Genomic DNA, 18,667 nt, shown 5'->3' with positions numbered 1-18,667 from the left:
CAATCAAGCGTTTCATTCAAAATAGTCAACAGGGTCGCAAGAAGCGTGTGGAAAAACCAAGGCGCAAAATAACGGCCCATGAACTGAGAAAAGTCAAGCGTGCAGCTGCCAAGATGCCACTTGCCACCAGTTTGGCCATATTTCAGAGCTGCAACATCACTGGAGTGCCCAAAAGCACAAGGTGTGCAATACTCAGAGACATGGCCAAAGTAAGAAAGGCTGAAAGATGACCACCACTGAACAAGACACACAAGCTGAAACGTCAAGACTGGGCCAAGAAATATCTCAAGACTGATTTTTCTAAGGTTTTATGGACTGATAAAATGAGAGTGAGTCTTGATGGGCCAGATGGATGGGCCCGTGGCTGGATTGGTAAAGGGCAGAGAGCTCCAGTCCGACTCAGACGCCAGCAAGGTGGAGGTGGAGTACTGGTTTGGGCTGGTATCATCAAAGATGAGCTTGTGGGGCCTTTTCGGGTTGAGGATGGAGTCAAGCTCAACTCCCAGTCCTACTGCCAGTTTCTGGAAGACACCTTCTTCAAGCAGTGGTACAGGAAGAAGTCTGCATCCTTCAAGAAAAACATGATTTTCATGCAGGACAATGCTCCATCACACGCGTCCAAGTACTCCACAGCGTGGCTGGCAAGAAAGGGTATAAAAGAAGAAAATCTAATGACATGGCCTCCTTGTTCACCTGATGGTGATGGTTGATGGTGAACAGATCAAAACACTGACAGAATCCATGGATGGCAGGCTTTTGAGTGTCCTTGCAAAGAAAGGTGGCTATATTGGTCACTGATTTGTTTTTGTTTTGTTTTTGAATGTCAGAAATGTATATTTGTGAATGTTGAGATGTTATATTGGTTTCACTGGTAAAAATAAATAATTGAAATGGGTATATATTTGTTTTTTGTTAAGTTGCCTAATAATTATGCACAGTAATAGTCACCTGCACACACAGATATCCCCCTAAAATAGCTATAACTAAAAACAAACTAAAAACGATATTAATGAGTTTTTTGGGTTCATTGAGAACATGGTTGTTGTTCAATAATAAAATTAATCCTCAAAAATACAACTTGCCTAATAATTCTGCACTCCCTGTACATACATATACACACATATATATATGACGTGCACAACCACATACATTGTGTACCTACTCCACTGTACCTGTGGCCTGTTTTACGTTGGAAAAACGACTGATTTGAGGACACGAATGGCCAACCACAGATCGTCTATACGTATGGCTATTCTGAAGGTTACATCGGACCAACCAGTAGCAAGACACTTAGTCCAAAAAGGACATACAGTGATTGGTTTAAAATACACTATCAACGACCATGTACCACCTTTATCTAGAGGTGGGGACAGAGGGAAAATTGTTCTGCAAAGAGAAGCTAGGTGGACCCACAGATTGGACACCCTGGCCCCGAACGGCCTAAATGTTCATCTAGACTGGAATTGTTTTCTGTAAAGTTACACGGCAACTATGCGTTTATTGATTTGTACATGTTTTAGATCTATTCTTTAGTTCTATGACCCTCTTTATACATGTATTTACACTTAGTATTTGTACTTTTCTTTGTGCTCTGCTTATCCTTTTTTATTTACTCTTTTTTCACTTTTCTTTGTTTTTATTTATTTTTCTCCTGGTCCTCGTGTTATTTCCAATTACTAAGTCGCATACTTAGTTGCTTTGGCAACATAGGCTGTATTGGCACATTTTGCAATGCTTTACCATATATGGGGTTTCCAATACGATACTATGTACTTTTCCCCTTCCCTTCTTTCCCCCCCCCCCCCCCCTGGTTTAACTTGTATAGTTTTTAATTTTGCACGTTTTCTCAGTATGCCACTATCATCTAGTCTAGGGTTTTATTGCTAATGTATATTCTACCCGTTTGAATACTTTTGTACTATTTATCCTGAGGGTGCACCACGCCCCCTGATTGGCTATGTCAAGCCTCTATACCAGGCATTGCCCGGTTGCGCTGAGCATGCTGATATATGTTTTGTACTAGACGTGGGGTTGCGTGTGGAGTAGCAGCCTGTTGAAGTTGTTTATGTTTATTGGTATCTTGACTTTGATGCCTTACGCATACTTTCAGCCCTGCCGTTTGTATCTAACATGCCCCTTCCTGGGGCTCTACCACGTAGGCTAGCCCCTTGATTGGCTCACAAGGTTACACCTCCAGACCGGACAGTATTAGACATCCTGATAGCCCGGCACTTGAAGGGTGCATTGCGTACCAGCTATACGGCTTGTTTACTAATTATTGGCCAATTTTGTAATTATATTATGTATAGCACTACGAGGTATTGTGCAATTTGACTGATTGTGTTCAATTTACATATTATGCTGTATGTTAATTCTGGGTGATTGGCTTGACTCTCTGGGGGTTGGGCGCTCCATGTTGCAGTACCGTTGATTGGCCATATCATGCCTTACCCAGTATTGGGAGCCGTTGTTGCTAGTTTTGGTTGTTATGGCAACCACCCACAGGCCATAATCAGATTAAAGCACATATGGCTTATTAGGGACTGATATCACAGTTTCCCAAAAGGTTTTTCACTGCTCCTTTAACCTATTGTGAGCATTGCTATGTACACATTTTTGCTATGTGGTTCTTTTATTAAGATAGGGCACTTGGTGTTCACTTTTAGGCAATATGTTTATATGATTAGGTAGTCACATACACTGGGAGGGCAGTGGGAGTCTACACCTGTTGATTGCTGATTGTGAAAGTGTTACAGTAAGTTTAAATGGCACGGCAGTAAGCAGGTTGTGCATTGTTATTTTGTATTGTCTGACGAAGGAGCTAACACCCAGAAACGTTACATTAAGGGTAACTTTGGAAATCCTGGCGAGTGCATCCCCATTCTTTACTACTATATATATATATATATATATATATATATATATATATATATATATAAACATACACAGGTAGCCCTCAGTTTACGCTGGGGTTAGGTTCCAGAAGGAATGGTTGTAAATCGAAACCGTTGTAAATTGAAACCCAGTTTATAATGTAAGTCAATGGGAAGTGAGGGAGATAGGTTCCAAGCCCCTCTCAAAATTGTCATAAGTAACACCTAATACATTATTTTTAATGCTTTGAAATGAAGACTTTAAATGCTAAACAGCATTATAAACGTAATAAAATAATCACACAACACAGAATATATAATTAAACTAAGTTAAAGGAACAAAAACCATTTGCTAACAGCATTATAAACCTAATAAAATAAGGTTTGGGAAGCTTTGCCTTCTCCTAGTGGTAAGGAAGAAAAATGTCCATGAGTAATGGGTTGTGGACACCACCTGTATGAAAGAAATATAGTTAAAGTAAGCTCCATTGCAGCAATGCACTACTGGGACCTAGCTGAACACATCTAGTAAGCTAATAAAAAGAGACATGTATGTAGCCCCCAGTCACCAAATAGTTGATCCTAAGCCTACCTTAGTTTGCTTTTCAACAAAATGTACCAAGAGAACAAAGTAAATTGGATAATGGAAGTAAATTAAAAACACTCTTGGAATTGCATGCACTATCTGAACCATCCGTATTAGAAAGGATAAAGTATGAAGCAATGTTAGCACTTCCCTTCAGGTGTTCGCTGATAGCCCCAGTTCTCCCAAACCGTGTATAGAAGCAGAAAGTGTTGAAAGTGGCGGCAAAGGTGTCTTCAGGTGCAGCTTCAGGTTTTATTTAAAATACAGCTCAACGCGTTTCGGCTAAAAGAAGCCTTTATCAAGAGCATAAAGTTAAAACAATTTCTGGAACATTTTGTTCCAGAAATTATTTTAACTTTATGCTTTTGATAAAGGCTTCTTTTTGCCGAAACGCGTTGAACTGTATTTTAAATAAAACCTGAAGCTGCACCGGAAGACACCTTTGTGATGATTTAACTGCAATCTTGTGAGTATAACCAGTTTGTGCGCCTACCACATTGTCTGAAATCTGCTACACTATTGTGAGCTCTTTTATTTTGGCGGTGAAAGCAACAAGGTTGACGCAGAGGACGTGGGCAGCTTGGTTCCCTGGAGGTGACACAGCACCGCCACTTTCAACATTATCTGAACCATGAAAGTTTAATTTTGACTTCACATCCCTTATGTTTTTAACATTAACTTTGAGCATCCTGCTTATTATTTGTGTGTCTAAATACTTGTTTTCTGTTTTTCTTTTTTTAGCTTTTGCAAATTTGCCCAACCTCATACAACATTTAAGTGAAAATTACAAGTATTGGAAATCATTAGATGAGTTAAAATGCAAGAGTCTCAGGTGTTCATCTGAATCAAGCAAATGAAGGAAGAAAGGAAGATCAAACGGTGACCTCTCGACCTACTTACACTGTGAATCATTTAATAATATAGCAATGCAGAACAAAACGAAATGGACATTCTGTAAAATGAATAAAGCAAGCCTATAACAGGCTAGGCAAGAGCCAGTTGTTAGGGTACACTGGTTGGCATGGATATAAATGAAGCATGCGTTTTTTCACTAGAGTATTCTACAATACTTTTATTACCGATCATATTTCACTGTGGAGCCAAATAAGGGCACTTAGGAAATGTTCATTTTAAATTGGTAACTAATAGATCTGTAGTTATTTTTTTTTTTATCCCTGAAGACCCTTAACTATAAACTTCAATCTGATTTATAAATAGAATAGAACTATACATTTTTAATATTTCCAGCAAAAAGTTTTGTCTGCTTTCCAGCTAGTGTGTGTTTAAGTAACAGGAAGTGCATATTTGTGCAACACTGTGTAGACTTGGAGTGTCAGAAAGCCTCCCACATACAGCATCTTATATCCTTTATCAACACATTGTACAAATAAATCTGTTAACAATCTCTACCTAACTTATTTTTGTGTAATATTTCACTTTAAACCAACATAGAAATGGAAATTATTAGCAGAGGTGTTGTTTAGAAATGAACATAAGCCATATAGCTACATCAAAATTGTTTGGCCAATAGTTTTTGCTTTGAATTAGTCACTGTGTGTGCGCATATATATATATATACACACACACATCCTATAGTGGTCCCAATAGTTGTTGATTTATAGGAAATATTAAATATAGTTTAAATGTAACACTTACAGGTATACAGACTTTAAGATTTTAAAACTATCAAATATCTAAAGAAAGAAATATGCAAGGAAACGACTTCAAAATTCCAAATAGAAAACACAATTGTCTGATATAAAATAATTTAATGTTAATATTAAACACCCCCACATATACACACATATAAATTCAAGAATATGGATTAAATACAATATACTGTTCTACCAGACATGCTTTATTAAGGTAGGTGCAGCGTAAAATGCGCCTGCAGAACAAATGCATATTTTTGTATTTCTCATAAATTCACTAGTCTAAATGCAAGATCTGCATATTTTAGTAAAATATTTGTACAGTCTATACTAACACATAAACCACTGCAAACAAAAATATTTTTTTTAAACACTGTACTCTTCAGGTTTTGATAACTTTACAAGCTGTGATTCAATAAAACTGTACTACACTGTCACTAAAGCATTGCTTAAAAGAGCTAAGAGCCATATCAGGCAGTTATATATTGCTGGCTCCAACTGGACTGAAAACGTTAAACAGTTAGCAGCTGGTTTGACTTTATTAACCCCTTGGCAACCAAGGTGTTAAAAGATGATTAGCTGCTAGTGACTTGGTTATGACAACAAGGTTGTCAGCACGTAGTTACATAATGTGCCAACACATTTTATATGTTTTGTACCAAATAATTTCAAAACTTTACACGCAGAGAAATGTATATAAGCTATATTTTATTAGAATTGTAATAGAACACTCCTTTAACATGACAGAATGTTTGCTTTGTACTATAATGCTGTATTGTGTTAACTTGATGTTTATTTGAGATATTTCTGTATACATTATATAGTGAGTACATTTCAAATTTAAAAGAAATACTTTTTGTTGGATCTATATTTCTTTTGACTGTAAAAGTGATATCACTCCTTTTCTTACGGAAAAGGGCTGTAATCTATTGATGTGCACTAAAGCTAAAAGGGTGATTTCTTCTAATAAACCTTTACAGTTCTTGTCAAATGGGCTTGTGTTTGTTTTCTTAAAAAATGTGCTTAAATACTGAGGATGAAGGCTACATATTAACAGTTTTGTGCACGCGAGCAATGCTCAATTATTATTTGTCTTATTTGTAACGTGAGAACTATGGTGTTCTAGTGTTGGCTCATTTCTATATTTAACTACAAGGGAAAAGGTTTTTATTTTTTTTATCAACAATAAAATGTCAGTGGGAAACATTTTCCCTACAACAGAATACAGGGAGTGCAGAATTATTAGGAAAATGAGTATTTTGACCACATCATCCTCTTTATGCATGTTGTCTTACTCCAAGCTGTATAGGCTCGAAAGCCTACTACCAATTAAGCATATTAGGTGATTTGCATCTCTGTAATGAGAAGGGGTGTGGTCTAATGACATCAACACCCTATATCAGGTGTTCATAATTATTAGGCAACTTCCTTTCCTTTGGCAAAATGGGTCAAAAGAAGGACTTGACAGGCTCAGAAAAGTAAAAAATAGTGAGATATCTTGCAAAGGGATGCAGCACTCTTAAAATTGCAAAGCTTCTGAAGCGTGATCATCGAACAATCAAGCGTTTCATTCAAAATAGTCAACAGGGTCGCAAGAAGCGTGTGGAAAAACCAAGGCGCAAAATAACTGCCCATGAACTGAGAAAAGTCAAGCGTGCAGCTGCCAAGATGCCACTTGCCACCAGTTTGGCCATATTTCAGAGCTGCAACATCACTGGAGTGCCCAAAAGCACAAGGTGTGCAATACTCAGAGACATGGCCAAGGTAAGAAAGGCTGAAAGACGACCACCACTGAACAAGACACACAAGCTGAAACGTCAAGACTGGGCCAAGAAATATCTCAAGACTGATTTTTCTAAGGTTTTAGGGACTGATGAAATGAGAGTGAGTCTTGATGGGCCAGATGGATGGGCCCGTGGCTGGATTGGTAAAGGGCAGAGAGCTCCAGTCCGACTCAGACGCCAGCAAGGTGGAGGTGGAGTACTGGTTTGGGCTGGTATCATCAAATATGAGCTTGTGGGGCCTTTTCAGGTTGAGGATGGAGTCAAGCTCAACTCCCAGTCCTACTGCCAGTTTCTGGAAGAAACCTTCTTCAAACAGTGGTACAGGAAGAAGTCTGCATCCTTCAAGAAAAACATGATTTTCATGCAGGACAATGCTCCATCACACGCGTCCAAGTACTCCACAGCGTGGCTGGCAAGAAAGGGTATAAAAGAAGAAAATCTAATGACATGGCTTCCTTGTTCACCTGATCTGAACCCCATTGAGAACCTGTGGTCCATCATCAAATGTGAGATTTACAAGGAGGGAAAACAGTACACCTCTCTTAACAGTGTCTGGGAGGCTGTGGTTGCTGCTGCACGCAATGTTGATGGTGAACAGATCAAAACACTGACAGAATCCATGGATGGCAGGCTTTTGAGTGTCCTTGCAAAGAAAGGTGGCTATATTGGTCACTGATTTGTTTTTGTTTTGTTTTTGAATGTCAGAAATGTATATTTGTGAATGTTGAGATGTTATATTGGTTTCACTGGTAAAAATAAATAATTGAAATGGGTATATATTTGTTTTTTGTTACGTTGCCTAATATTTATGCCCAGTAATAGTCACCTGCACACACAGATATCCCCCTAAAATAGCTATAACTAAAAACAAACTAAAAACTACTTCCAAAACTATTCAGCTTTGATATTAATGAGTTTTTTGGGTTCATTGAGAACATGGTTGTTGTTCAATAATAAAATTAATCCTCAAAAATACAACTTGCCTAATAATTCTGCACTCCCTGTATAGCCAAACAAATGAACTAAAAACAAAAATATATACAATAGGGATGTGCAATACTTTCAGCATTCGTTATTTATTCTGGATTTGCAGATATTTGTGTGTGGCACTTAATACATTAATACATCTGTCGCAGAGAATAGCTGAATGGTGCTGCCACAATCCTCATTCATTTCAATAACAAATATTTGCAGGCAGCTTTTTTCTACATTCTGACTGCTTTCGGCGTCACATTTAAAGGGACAGTCTACACCAGAATTTTTACTGTTTAAAAAGATAGATAATCCCTTTATTACCCATCTCATAGTTTTGCATAACCAACACAGTTATACAGTTACACTTTTTACCTCCATGATTACCTTGTATCTAAGCCTCTGCAAACTGCCCCCTTATTTTAGTTTGTTTGACAGAACTGGCTAACAATTAGAGCTGGCTCACTTGAACTCCACATGCGTGAGCACAGTGTTATCTATATGACACACATGAACTAACACCCTCTAGTGGTGAAAAACTGTCAAAATGCCCTGAGAGAAGAGGCGGCCTTCAAGGGCTTAGAAATTAGCATATGAACCTGCTAGGTTTAGCTTTCAACTAAGAATACCAAGAGAACAAAGCAAAATTGGTGATAAAAGTAAATTGGAAAATTGTTTAAAATGATATTCTCTATCTGAATCATGAAAGTTTATTTTGGACTAGACTGTTCCTTTAAATGAATCCTTGAAACACAAATATTATTAAACACAAATATAAAATGCATTTTCACTGTACAATGTCCATGTTTTTAACTCAACACTGTTTAATACATTTTACTTAACGAGTACTATACAACATAAAGCATTTAGTAACACACACAGCTCTTAGCTAAGTGAGAATCTTAACTGGGGATCCCAATTTTCCTCTAACTTGTGAAAAAGCATCTGGCTACGCAATCTGGACTCTTTCTTTCCTTCTTTCCATAATATGATGAGGTGGTCAGCGGAACATGTAACTAGTCCATGATTGTTACAGTACAGAAACATCTGAGGAAACACAAAATACAGAAGTGCAGGTTTTCAGTAAAACATTCAAAGGGACATTCCATAACTGAACTGCACATAGATGAATTGCATCTTTAAATATAAACATATTTGCAATATACATGTATTGGCAAAATGCTTCTAGTAAAGGTTATCACTGTTTTAGTGATACATTTTCTCTACACATGCATGTGAAGCATAGCTAGATATTCTCAGTGCAGCAGCATTTTAAATACTGCAGCTGCTCAGAGTGAAAGTGGGGCCTGTATCATGTCAGCAAACCAGATTGTACAAGCACTTTAGGCTCTCTGAGCAAGTTCTGTGTTTAACATGCTGGTGCATGGTGCATACTTAAATACACTTTGAAACAGCCATATGTTTTATTAGAAGCATTTTTTGCTAATACATGTATATTACAAAAAATGCTTCTATTCAAAACTGAAATAGATCAATGTGGATTCCTATTTTGGCTGGAGAATGTCCCTTTAAGTACCACAACAAAATACAGAACTTATCAACATAAGCAGAGGATAGTAAAGTTAATTGTACCCATTGCCTATCCTATATCCAACCAATTCATAAAATGTAAGAAAATCGTATGGACCATAGTATTAGGAAATAAGCATATTCCTACTCTTCAGCATGCCTGACTAGAACAATAGCTCACTTTTTTTTTTTATTAAGGTATTTAGCATACAACATTCACAGCATGAAATCATAAATATTACCTCCATGATATGAAGACAAGCATTTGTTGAAATAAAAAGTAAAAATACAAGAGTACATGTCACATTAAAGAAATACAACTCCTGATACTTATCATAAACTAAATAAATGAGCTCAATCTAGAGGGTGGTATATCGTGTGGAGGCCTATGACATCTATTCTTAGGGCTAATATGGCAAACCATAATTCTAGTGTATCACAGTCTTGCAATGATACCTTACAATTGTTATTTTATGCAAGTTACTGTAGTACCTCTTTATCATGAAATAATGCCAAATCAAATGATACTTTAAATTGTATAACATAATAACAAACTACCTTAACTGAGAGGTATCAGCGTTTAGGCGGATTAGTACCGCTGGTATATTCACCTATATGGGTGAATGCTAACTAGGTGAAATAGTTGGTCTTTTTAAGACATAGCTATGGAGTTACTGCTCCAGTCACTAATGGACCGGCAAAACTGTATGCATTATATAGAATGGTAGTCACATATAGGCCACTTATGGGCCTCTTGATAAATTATTACTCTGGCATGTGAGAATATTAATATATAGGTACAATGTGTATGGGATACGTAATCCTACAATTGATTAAGTGAAGGCAAGAGCCTATAATCCAAGTAGGTTAAAAAGGGTGAAAATAGTAAAACTCGTGAGGTGGAGAGGGGAGAGCAAGGAAGTGGAGGCACATGGAGGTGTGTATAGTGCCCTCGTTATTTCACTATTCAAGGTGGAGTCTAAGATGAATAGTATGAAGGGACTAAGTGAGGGAGGAGCTCCCCATACTGACAAAGAGAAGAAGGGGTTTTTCCAGATCTAGTAGATTAGTGTCTATAACCCTAATCCTAACTATGCCCATGATGTAGATGTGTTAGTAGCAAGTAACCACATCATTATAGTGGATCAATAAAGCTAACAATCAACACGAGCCCCTCCCCTACTCTCACCAAGTATGGTTATAGCTTCTTTAAAAATATGCTATGGAATGAGCTGAGCCTTCTGAATATATAAATACAAAAACATCCTCCTGCTAATACTTGCTAGACAAAACCCATCATCTCGGCCGCTGACGGCGGGGGTTACCGGAGTAAGCAGAATGTTACCCATTGCATAAGAAGATTTACATTAAAAGGTGGGCATTATTGCATGTGTAACCTTGTTATGGAGAGACTTGTATTCAGCAAGGCTAAGGGTCTATAAAGTGATTGTGAAGTCTTATCTCTTACTCTGTGGCCAGAACATCAGAATGAAAGGAACTAAACCTATTAACCCGGATATTACAGAAAGTGGGGAGGTGTGGGATAAGCGCTCTGGAAGGAGCAAACCTAAAGTTAATAAAATGTGATAATAATATAATAACAAAATTAATAACAAAATTAATCAAGATGTTGAATATATATATGTGAAAAAAGATACCGATAGTGACGAAAAAAATGTCAATTTAATATAAAATAAATAAATGTCAACAAGGTAAACATATAGCATATGATAAAATCAAATTCAGGTGACTCATATAAGTCTAAGATGCCGGCATCAAGGAAATAAAATATTGACCTATATGAAATTCATAACATTTTAAAATAGCAATAATACACAAAAACTTGATTTTGCAATAAATGTGCTAATATATAGCAGACCAATCTTATGGGCACTTAATGAGAGTGAAAAGTAGGAAAATAAAATGGTAAGTCTGTGATGAATAACAACAAACCAGCAACTTATGTGTGTCCGTTAGAGGCGTGTAATCCGTGGATGATGATGTCACGTCATGTGACTAGTCGTACTGATCCAATCGTATCCAACGATTATAGTGTAGCGTTATATTTTTAAAAATGTGTATACCGGTATATCAAAAAGGAAAAGACAAAGTGTCAGTATAAAAAGATACTTGCAAGTAACAGATCGCTGTCCTCCAATCTCTCCCATGGGAGAAAAGCAATTCGGCTGAAAAAAGCAACAATGTAGATGAAATAAAAACAAGTGTCCGTCTTTTTCTTTCTGGACTCCAAGTGGATGGAAATTCTTTGCAAGGGGCTCTTTATTCAGCAGTCTTTTAGGTAGATAGTGATGTTGTAGCTAGAACCAGAGGTAACCTGCAAGCACACAGGGATTATTCATATATCCAGCTCAGGTATTGTGTATGAGCTAGAGATGAACCTGTTGTTTGTGCCGCCGTAGAACCAGGTGAGATAAAATGAAGCTCTGTGGCTATTTAAACTTGTGAACGCCGCACACAGGAATTATTCATATATCTTGCTCTGCTTGAATTGTAGAGCTCGAAATGAACCTGTTATGTGCAGGGCGGGAGAATAGGTACGTTTCTCTTAGTGACTGTAAGCAAATTACGCGTTTCGGCAGAGTTACCTGCCTTTATCAAGATGCTTACAGGATGTGACAAGGAGCCTTATATAGGGAGAGTGTGTGGGTGTATCAATTAGGATATGGGCGTGTTAATAATTAACCCTTTGTTGAATGGGTCATAGATGAGATATTTAACTCATATATATACACATAGATATAAATATAAATAGAATCATAAGTGGATATATTGTATAGTATTTTTCAGTTATATAAGTTGTGGTTTATAAAAATGCACAATATATAAAAATGCACAATATATAAAAGATTATATCTGTTTTGAATGGCTAAAGAATCAAACGAAAAAATATACATTAAATACTTAACTTATACTCTATTAGGTATAGTTTACCTGTTTATATAGAATTGATTAAACTTTAGGAAAATTTACTACATAATGCCATATATTCAACATCTTTGATTAAAAGGGACAATTTAATAATAAAGGGAGTATAATAATTTTATAAAAATGAATGAAGTCATGATAATTCAAGATTAACTAGAAGTGGTCAGAAATACATAATTGTTTATTACGTATTTATAAAAAACTGTAATTAGTGATACGTTTAATTTTATATGTTAGATGTTAGATGTAATGTTTATGTTTACTGCCATATTTATATAATTGAGTTTAAATCAAATGAGCTATTTAATCCTAGTGGATATATTGTTTTGAATTTAAAAATAAGCTCTGCTTCTTTTTTGAGAAGCATCTTTTCCATATTGCCACCTCTATGATTCATTTTTACTTTTTTTATACCCCAAAAATGAAAACAGTTTAAATCCCCATGGTGGACTTCAGCAAAGTATTGTTTTGGTATTTGCATGCTCTATGTTCAAAATGTGTTCTCGCATACGATCCCTTAATATTCTGCTAGTTTGGCCAATGTAAAATAAATCACAAGAACATTTTATACAGTAAATTACATTAGAGTCACTGCATTTAATAGTATCCTTTATATGAAATGTGAATAGTTTGTCAGTAGATGTGATCTTTTTAGTTTTATTACTATGTTTGCAGGATTTGCATTTAATGCAAGGAAAAAAAACAAATATTTTTTCCTTTCTTAAATCTCTATCAATGTAATTAGTATTAGTTCCTTTGAATTCACTAGGTGCCAAATAACTCTTTAAATGTTTTGCCTTTTTGAATACAAGGTCAGGATGCTTTTTAACTTTTGTACCTAATATAGGATCTTTTTCTATATAGTGCCAGTGTTTGTTTAAAATGGCTCTAATCTCGTTATGTTGAGCATTATATTCTGTGATAAATGGAACAAAAATTTGACTAGTGGAAGTTGTATTTGTCTCATATGAATTTTTATTTTTGTTTCTATTTTTGTTAGTATTGTTTTGTAATAAACTGGATCTATCAATTTCTCTAATAGATAACATAGTGTTTTTAATTTTTTTCTGGTTATAACCTTTCTCAGTAAATCTGTTTAATAGGATATTTGATTGTAAGTCATACGATTCTAAATCTGAACAGTTTTTTCTGATCCTGAGTAGCTAACTTTTGGGAATATTTTCCTTCCACTTATTGAGGTGGCAACTGTTTTGATGAATAAAATTATTCGAATCAATGGTTTTAAAATATGTTTTAGTTTTGATCATATTATCCACAATTTCCACCTCAATATCCAGAAAATGAAGTGATTTTATACTGTGTTCATATGAGAATTTGAGACCTAAATTATTGGTATTGATATCTTCCAGGAATATTTCTAGAATTTCATGGTCTCCTCTCCAGACCAGGAAGATATCGTCAATATATCTTTTATAGAGCACAAGGTACGCTCCCCATTGGCCACTGGATAAAAAAGACTCTTCAAAAAAAAAACCATAAATAAATTGGCATAGCTGGGAGCGAACCTTGTGCCCATTGCCGTCCCCCTGGTCTGGAGGAAGAATTCATTATTACAGCAGGGGGGTGACTAAACTGTAGGGTACAGGGGTAAGGAGTAGAGAGATAAGGGGTGTAGCTAACGTGGTCTAAGGGCACAGGCAGCATCAAGAAGTGTTCTAGGCATAATCCCTAAAGTGCAACGAAATCCCACATCTCAGTATTATTAATGTCAGTACAGGTGAATGATTCATACATATAAGTGAGCATGCTAGCATAATCATCTTAGACAAGTCCATACCCACTATGGAGAATCAGGAAACTGAGATCAACCGCAAACAAATAAAATATCAAACTATGTATCGTGCTTAATGCAAAGTCAAAACATCTTATGCATGTCATTATTGGGGATAGGAAAATAAGTAGAACAGGAATGAAGCAAAGTTCCCGTGGGTCTGGCTTCAGCCTAGGTTACGTATCGTGAATCCAGTTAGTGGCAGTCATATAATTAAAGGGCCATAATACCCAAATGTTTAAACACTTGAAAGCGATGCAGCATAGCTGTAAAAAGCTGACTAGAAAATATCACCTGAACATCTCTATGTAAAAAAGAAAGATATTTTACCTCAAAAGTTCCTCAGTAGCCACCTCCCATTGTAAAGGACTTCTAAGCAGCATTTTAGTGTGTCTGTCCTGGGACAGCTGAAAGGATGAGCCTCGTGAACTCTCATATTATTTCACCAATCAGGTAAAGGAAGCTTACTATGAAATCTCATGAGAGTTAAGTCAAATCTCATGAGATCACAGTAAGAGTTCATGACCTCAGCACTGCTGATGCTGATTGGCTGCTGTTCATTTCTTCATTTTTAATTTTTTTTACCTGCAGCTGGGAGCAGGCGAAGTATAACTTTTTACACAGAACTTACTCTGCTGAGCTGAGGAAATTGTGAGGTAAAATATCTTCCTTTTTTACATAGAGATGCTCAGGTGATATTTTCCTGTCAGTTTTTTACAGTTATACTGCATTAGTTTCAAGTGATTTAGCATATGAGTATTATGTCCCTTTAAGGAAGGAACCAGATCCCTTGAAACTGTCGGGGGGGGGGGACATCCATATATACATGATACTAGCAGTACAGTCCCTTGTGAGAGGTACCGTAGAGAGTCTAGTTTATTTGGAATATGTTAAATTACCCCGCTCCAGTCATTAAGCTGGTTCTGTGCCCTGGAAGATGTGGCAATTGCTTGACCGGGCTATAGTAGATAAAGTAGAGGCCTCTTTCTCTTGTTAAGTGTATCCAGTCCACGGATCATCCATTACTTATGGGATATTAACTCCTCCCCAACAGGAAGTGCAAGAGGATTCACCCAGCAGAGCTGCTATATAGCTCCTCCCCTAACTGCCATTACCAGTCATTCTCTTGCACCCAACGAATAGATAGGATGTGTGAGAGGACTGTGGTGATTATACTTAGTTTCATACCTTCAATCAAAAGTTTGTTATTTTATAATAGCACCGGAGTGTGTTATTCCTTCTCTGGTAGAATTTGAAGAAGAATCTACCTGAGTTTTTCTATGATTTTAGCCGGAGTAGTTAAGATCATATTGCTGTTTCTCGGCCATCTGAGGAGAGGTAAACTTCAGATCAGGGGACAGCGGGCAGATTAATATGCAAAGAGGTATGTAGCAGCTTATTATTTTCTGACAATGGAATTGATGAGAAAATTCTGCCATACCGATATAATGTAAACTCAGCCTTAAATGCAGTAGCAGCAACTGGTATCAGGCTGTCATGTATGTATATTTTACACTTCAGTATTCTGGGGAATGGCACTTCACTGGAATTATACTGTATGCATAAAACTTTAGCCTAATTTGCAGGGACTAGCAACAGGCTTTTTAATAACACTCAATTTATTAATGTTAAACGTTTTTTGCTGGCATGTAAAATCGTTTAATTTTCTGAGGTACTGGGTGAAAAAATGTTTTGGGCACTATTTTTTTCCACTTGGCAGTCGTTTTATTTAATTTATGACAGTTTACTGATCTCTCTCACTGTTATGTGTGAGGGGGAGGGTGCTTTTGCTACGCATCAAAAAATTCAGTCAGAAGTTTATTGTCTTCCCTGCATGATCCGGTTCATCTCTACAGAACTCAGGGGTCTTCAAAACTTGTTTTGAGGGAGGTAATCACTCACAGCAGAGCTGTGAGATTGTAGTTGACTGTGATAAAAAAACGTTTATTTCTGTATTTTTTTTTTTTTCTGCTATAACTTTTCAGTTTATTAATTTTCAACTGTCATAACTTTTTCTGTGCTTCTTATAGGCACAGTACGTTTTCATATTATAGTAAATTACTTGAAAAGTATTTCCAAGTTGCTAGTTTATTTGCTAGTGTGTTAAACATGTCTGATTCAGAGGAAGATATCTGTGCTATATGTGCTAAAGCCAAAGTGGAGCCCAATAGAAATTTATGTACTAACTGTATTGATGCTACTTTAAATAAAAGTCAATCTGTACAAATTGAACATATTTCACCAAACAACGAGGGGAGAGTTATGCCGACTAACTCGCCTCACGTGTCAGTACCTGCATCTCCCGCTCGGGAGGTGCGTGATATTGTAGCGCCGAGTACATCTGGACGGCCATTACAAATCACATTACAGGATATGGCTACTGTTATGACTGAAGTTTTGGCTAAATTACCAGAACTAAGAGGTAAGCGTGATCACTCTGGGGTGAGAACAGAGTGCGCTGATAATATTAGGGCCATGTCAGACACTGCGTCACAATTTGCAGAACATGAGGACGGAGAGCTTCATTCTGCGGGTGACGGTTCTGATCCAAACAAACTGGATTCAGATATTTCAAATTTTAAATTTAAGCTGGAAAACCTCCGTGTATTACTAGGGGAGGTGTTAGCGGCTCTGAATGATTGTAACACAGTTGCAATACCAGAGAAAATGTGTAGGTTGGATAAATATTTTGCGGTACCGGCGAGTACTGACGTTTTTCCTATACCTAAGAGACTTACTGAAATTGTTACTAAGGAGTGGGATAGACCCGGTGTGCCGTTCTCACCCCCTCCGATATTTAGAAATATGTTTCCAATAGACGCCACCACACGGGACTTATGGCAAACGGTCCCTAAGGTGGAGGGAGCAGTTTCAACTTTAGCTAAGCGTACCACTATCCCGGTGGAGGATAGCTCTGCCTTTTCAGATCCAATGGATAAAAAGTTAGAGGGTTACCTTAAGAAAATGTTTGTTCAACAAGGTTTTATATTGCAACCTCTTGCATGCATTGCGCCTGTCACGGCTGCAGCAGCATTTTGGTTTGAGTCTCTGGAAGAGACACTTGAATCAGCTCCATTAGATGAGATTACACACAAGCTTAAAGCCCTTAAGTTAGCTAACTCATTTATTTCAGATGCCGTAGTACATTTAACTAAACTTACGGCTAAGAATTCCGGATTCGCCATTCAGGCACGCAGAGCACTGTGGCTAAAATCCTGGTCAGCTGACGTTACTTCTAAATCTAAATTGCTTAATATACCTTTCAAAGGGCAGACCTTATTCGGGCCCGGGTTGAAAGAAATTATCGCTGACATTACAGGAGGTAAAGGCCATGCCCTGCCTCAAGACAGAGCCAAACCTAAGGCTAGACAGTCTAATTTTCGTTCCTTTCGTAATTTCAAAGCAGGAGCAGCATCAACTTCCTCTGCACCAAAACAGGAAGGAGCTGTTGCTCGCTACAGGCAAGGCTGGAGACCTAACCAGTCCTGGAACAAGGGCAAGCAGGCCAGGAAACCTGCTGCTGCCCCTAAGACAGCATGAATCGAGGGCCCCCGATCCGGGAACGGATCTAGTGGGGGGCAGACTTTCTCTCTTCGCCCAGGCTTGGGCAAGAGATGTCCAGGATCCCTGGGCGTTAGAGATCATATCTCAGGGATACCTTCTAGACTTCAAATTCTCTCCCCCAAGAGGGAGATTTCATCTGTCAAGGTTGTCAACAAACCAAATAAAGAAAGAGGCGTTTCTACGCTGCGTACAAGATCTTTTATTAATGGGAGTGATCCATCCGGTTCCGCGGTCGGAACAAGGACAAGGGTTTTACTCAAATCTGTTTGTGGTTCCCAAAAAAGAGGGAACTTTCAGGCCAATCTTGGATTTAAAGATCCTAAACAAATTCCTAAGAGTTCCATCGTTCAAAATGGAAACTATTCGGACAATTTTACCCATGATCCAAAAGGGTCAGTACATGACCACAGTGGATTTAAAGGATGCTTACCTTCACATACCGATTCACAAAGATCATTACCGGTATCTAAGGTTTGCCTTTCTAGACAGGCATTACCAGTTTGTAGCTCTTCCATTCGGTTTGGCTACGGCTCCGAGAATCTTCACAAAGGTTCTGGGTGCTCTTCTGGCGGTACTAAGACCGCAAGGAATTGCGGTAGCTCCGTACCTAGACGACATTCTGATACAAGCTTCAAGCTTTCAAACTGCCAAGTCTCATACAGAGTTAGTACTGGCATTTCTAAGGTCGCATGGATGGAAGGTGAACGAAAAGAAGAGTTCTCTCTTTCCACTCACAAGAGTTCCCTTCTTGGGGACTCTTATAGATTCTGTAGAAATGAAGATTTACCTGACAGAAGACAGGTTAACAAAGCTTCAAAATGCATGCCGTGTCCTTCATTCCATTCAACACCCGTCAGTAGCTCAATGCATGGAGGTGATCGGCTTAATGGTAGCAGCAATGGACATAGTACCCTTTGCACGTCTACATCTCAGACCGCTGCAATTGTGCATGCTAAGTCAGTGGAATG

General features: G+C 37.6%; 2 protein-coding genes across 2 annotated transcripts in view; one reads left to right on the top strand and one right to left on the bottom strand.

Annotated features, from left to right (window-relative positions):
• The window catches only part of PDE8B (phosphodiesterase 8B), a 493,644-nt gene extending 487,542 nt beyond the window's left edge, over positions 1 to 6,102 (top strand). The window contains exon 22 of the mRNA XM_053701380.1: positions 4,201 to 6,102. Coding sequence (XP_053557355.1) covers positions 4,201 to 4,316 — 116 coding nt within the window. The 3' untranslated portion in view covers positions 4,317 to 6,102. The remainder of the gene's footprint in view (positions 1 to 4,200) is intronic.
• Positions 6,103 to 7,955: 1,853 nt separating this feature from the next.
• Positions 7,956 to 18,667, bottom strand: part of WDR41 (WD repeat domain 41) — a 411,686-nt gene continuing 400,974 nt past the window's right edge. The window contains exon 13 of the mRNA XM_053701379.1: positions 7,956 to 8,914. Within this exon, the coding sequence (XP_053557354.1) occupies positions 8,753 to 8,914 (162 nt within the window). The 3' untranslated portion in view covers positions 7,956 to 8,752. The remainder of the gene's footprint in view (positions 8,915 to 18,667) is intronic.

This window comes from Bombina bombina, chromosome 2 (assembly GCF_027579735.1).
Source record: "Bombina bombina isolate aBomBom1 chromosome 2, aBomBom1.pri, whole genome shotgun sequence".
NCBI classification, from domain to species: Eukaryota; Metazoa; Chordata; class Amphibia; order Anura; family Bombinatoridae; genus Bombina; species Bombina bombina.
The sequence above is the reverse complement of the archived record's forward strand: the minus strand, read 5'-3'. Positions and strand labels throughout refer to the sequence as shown.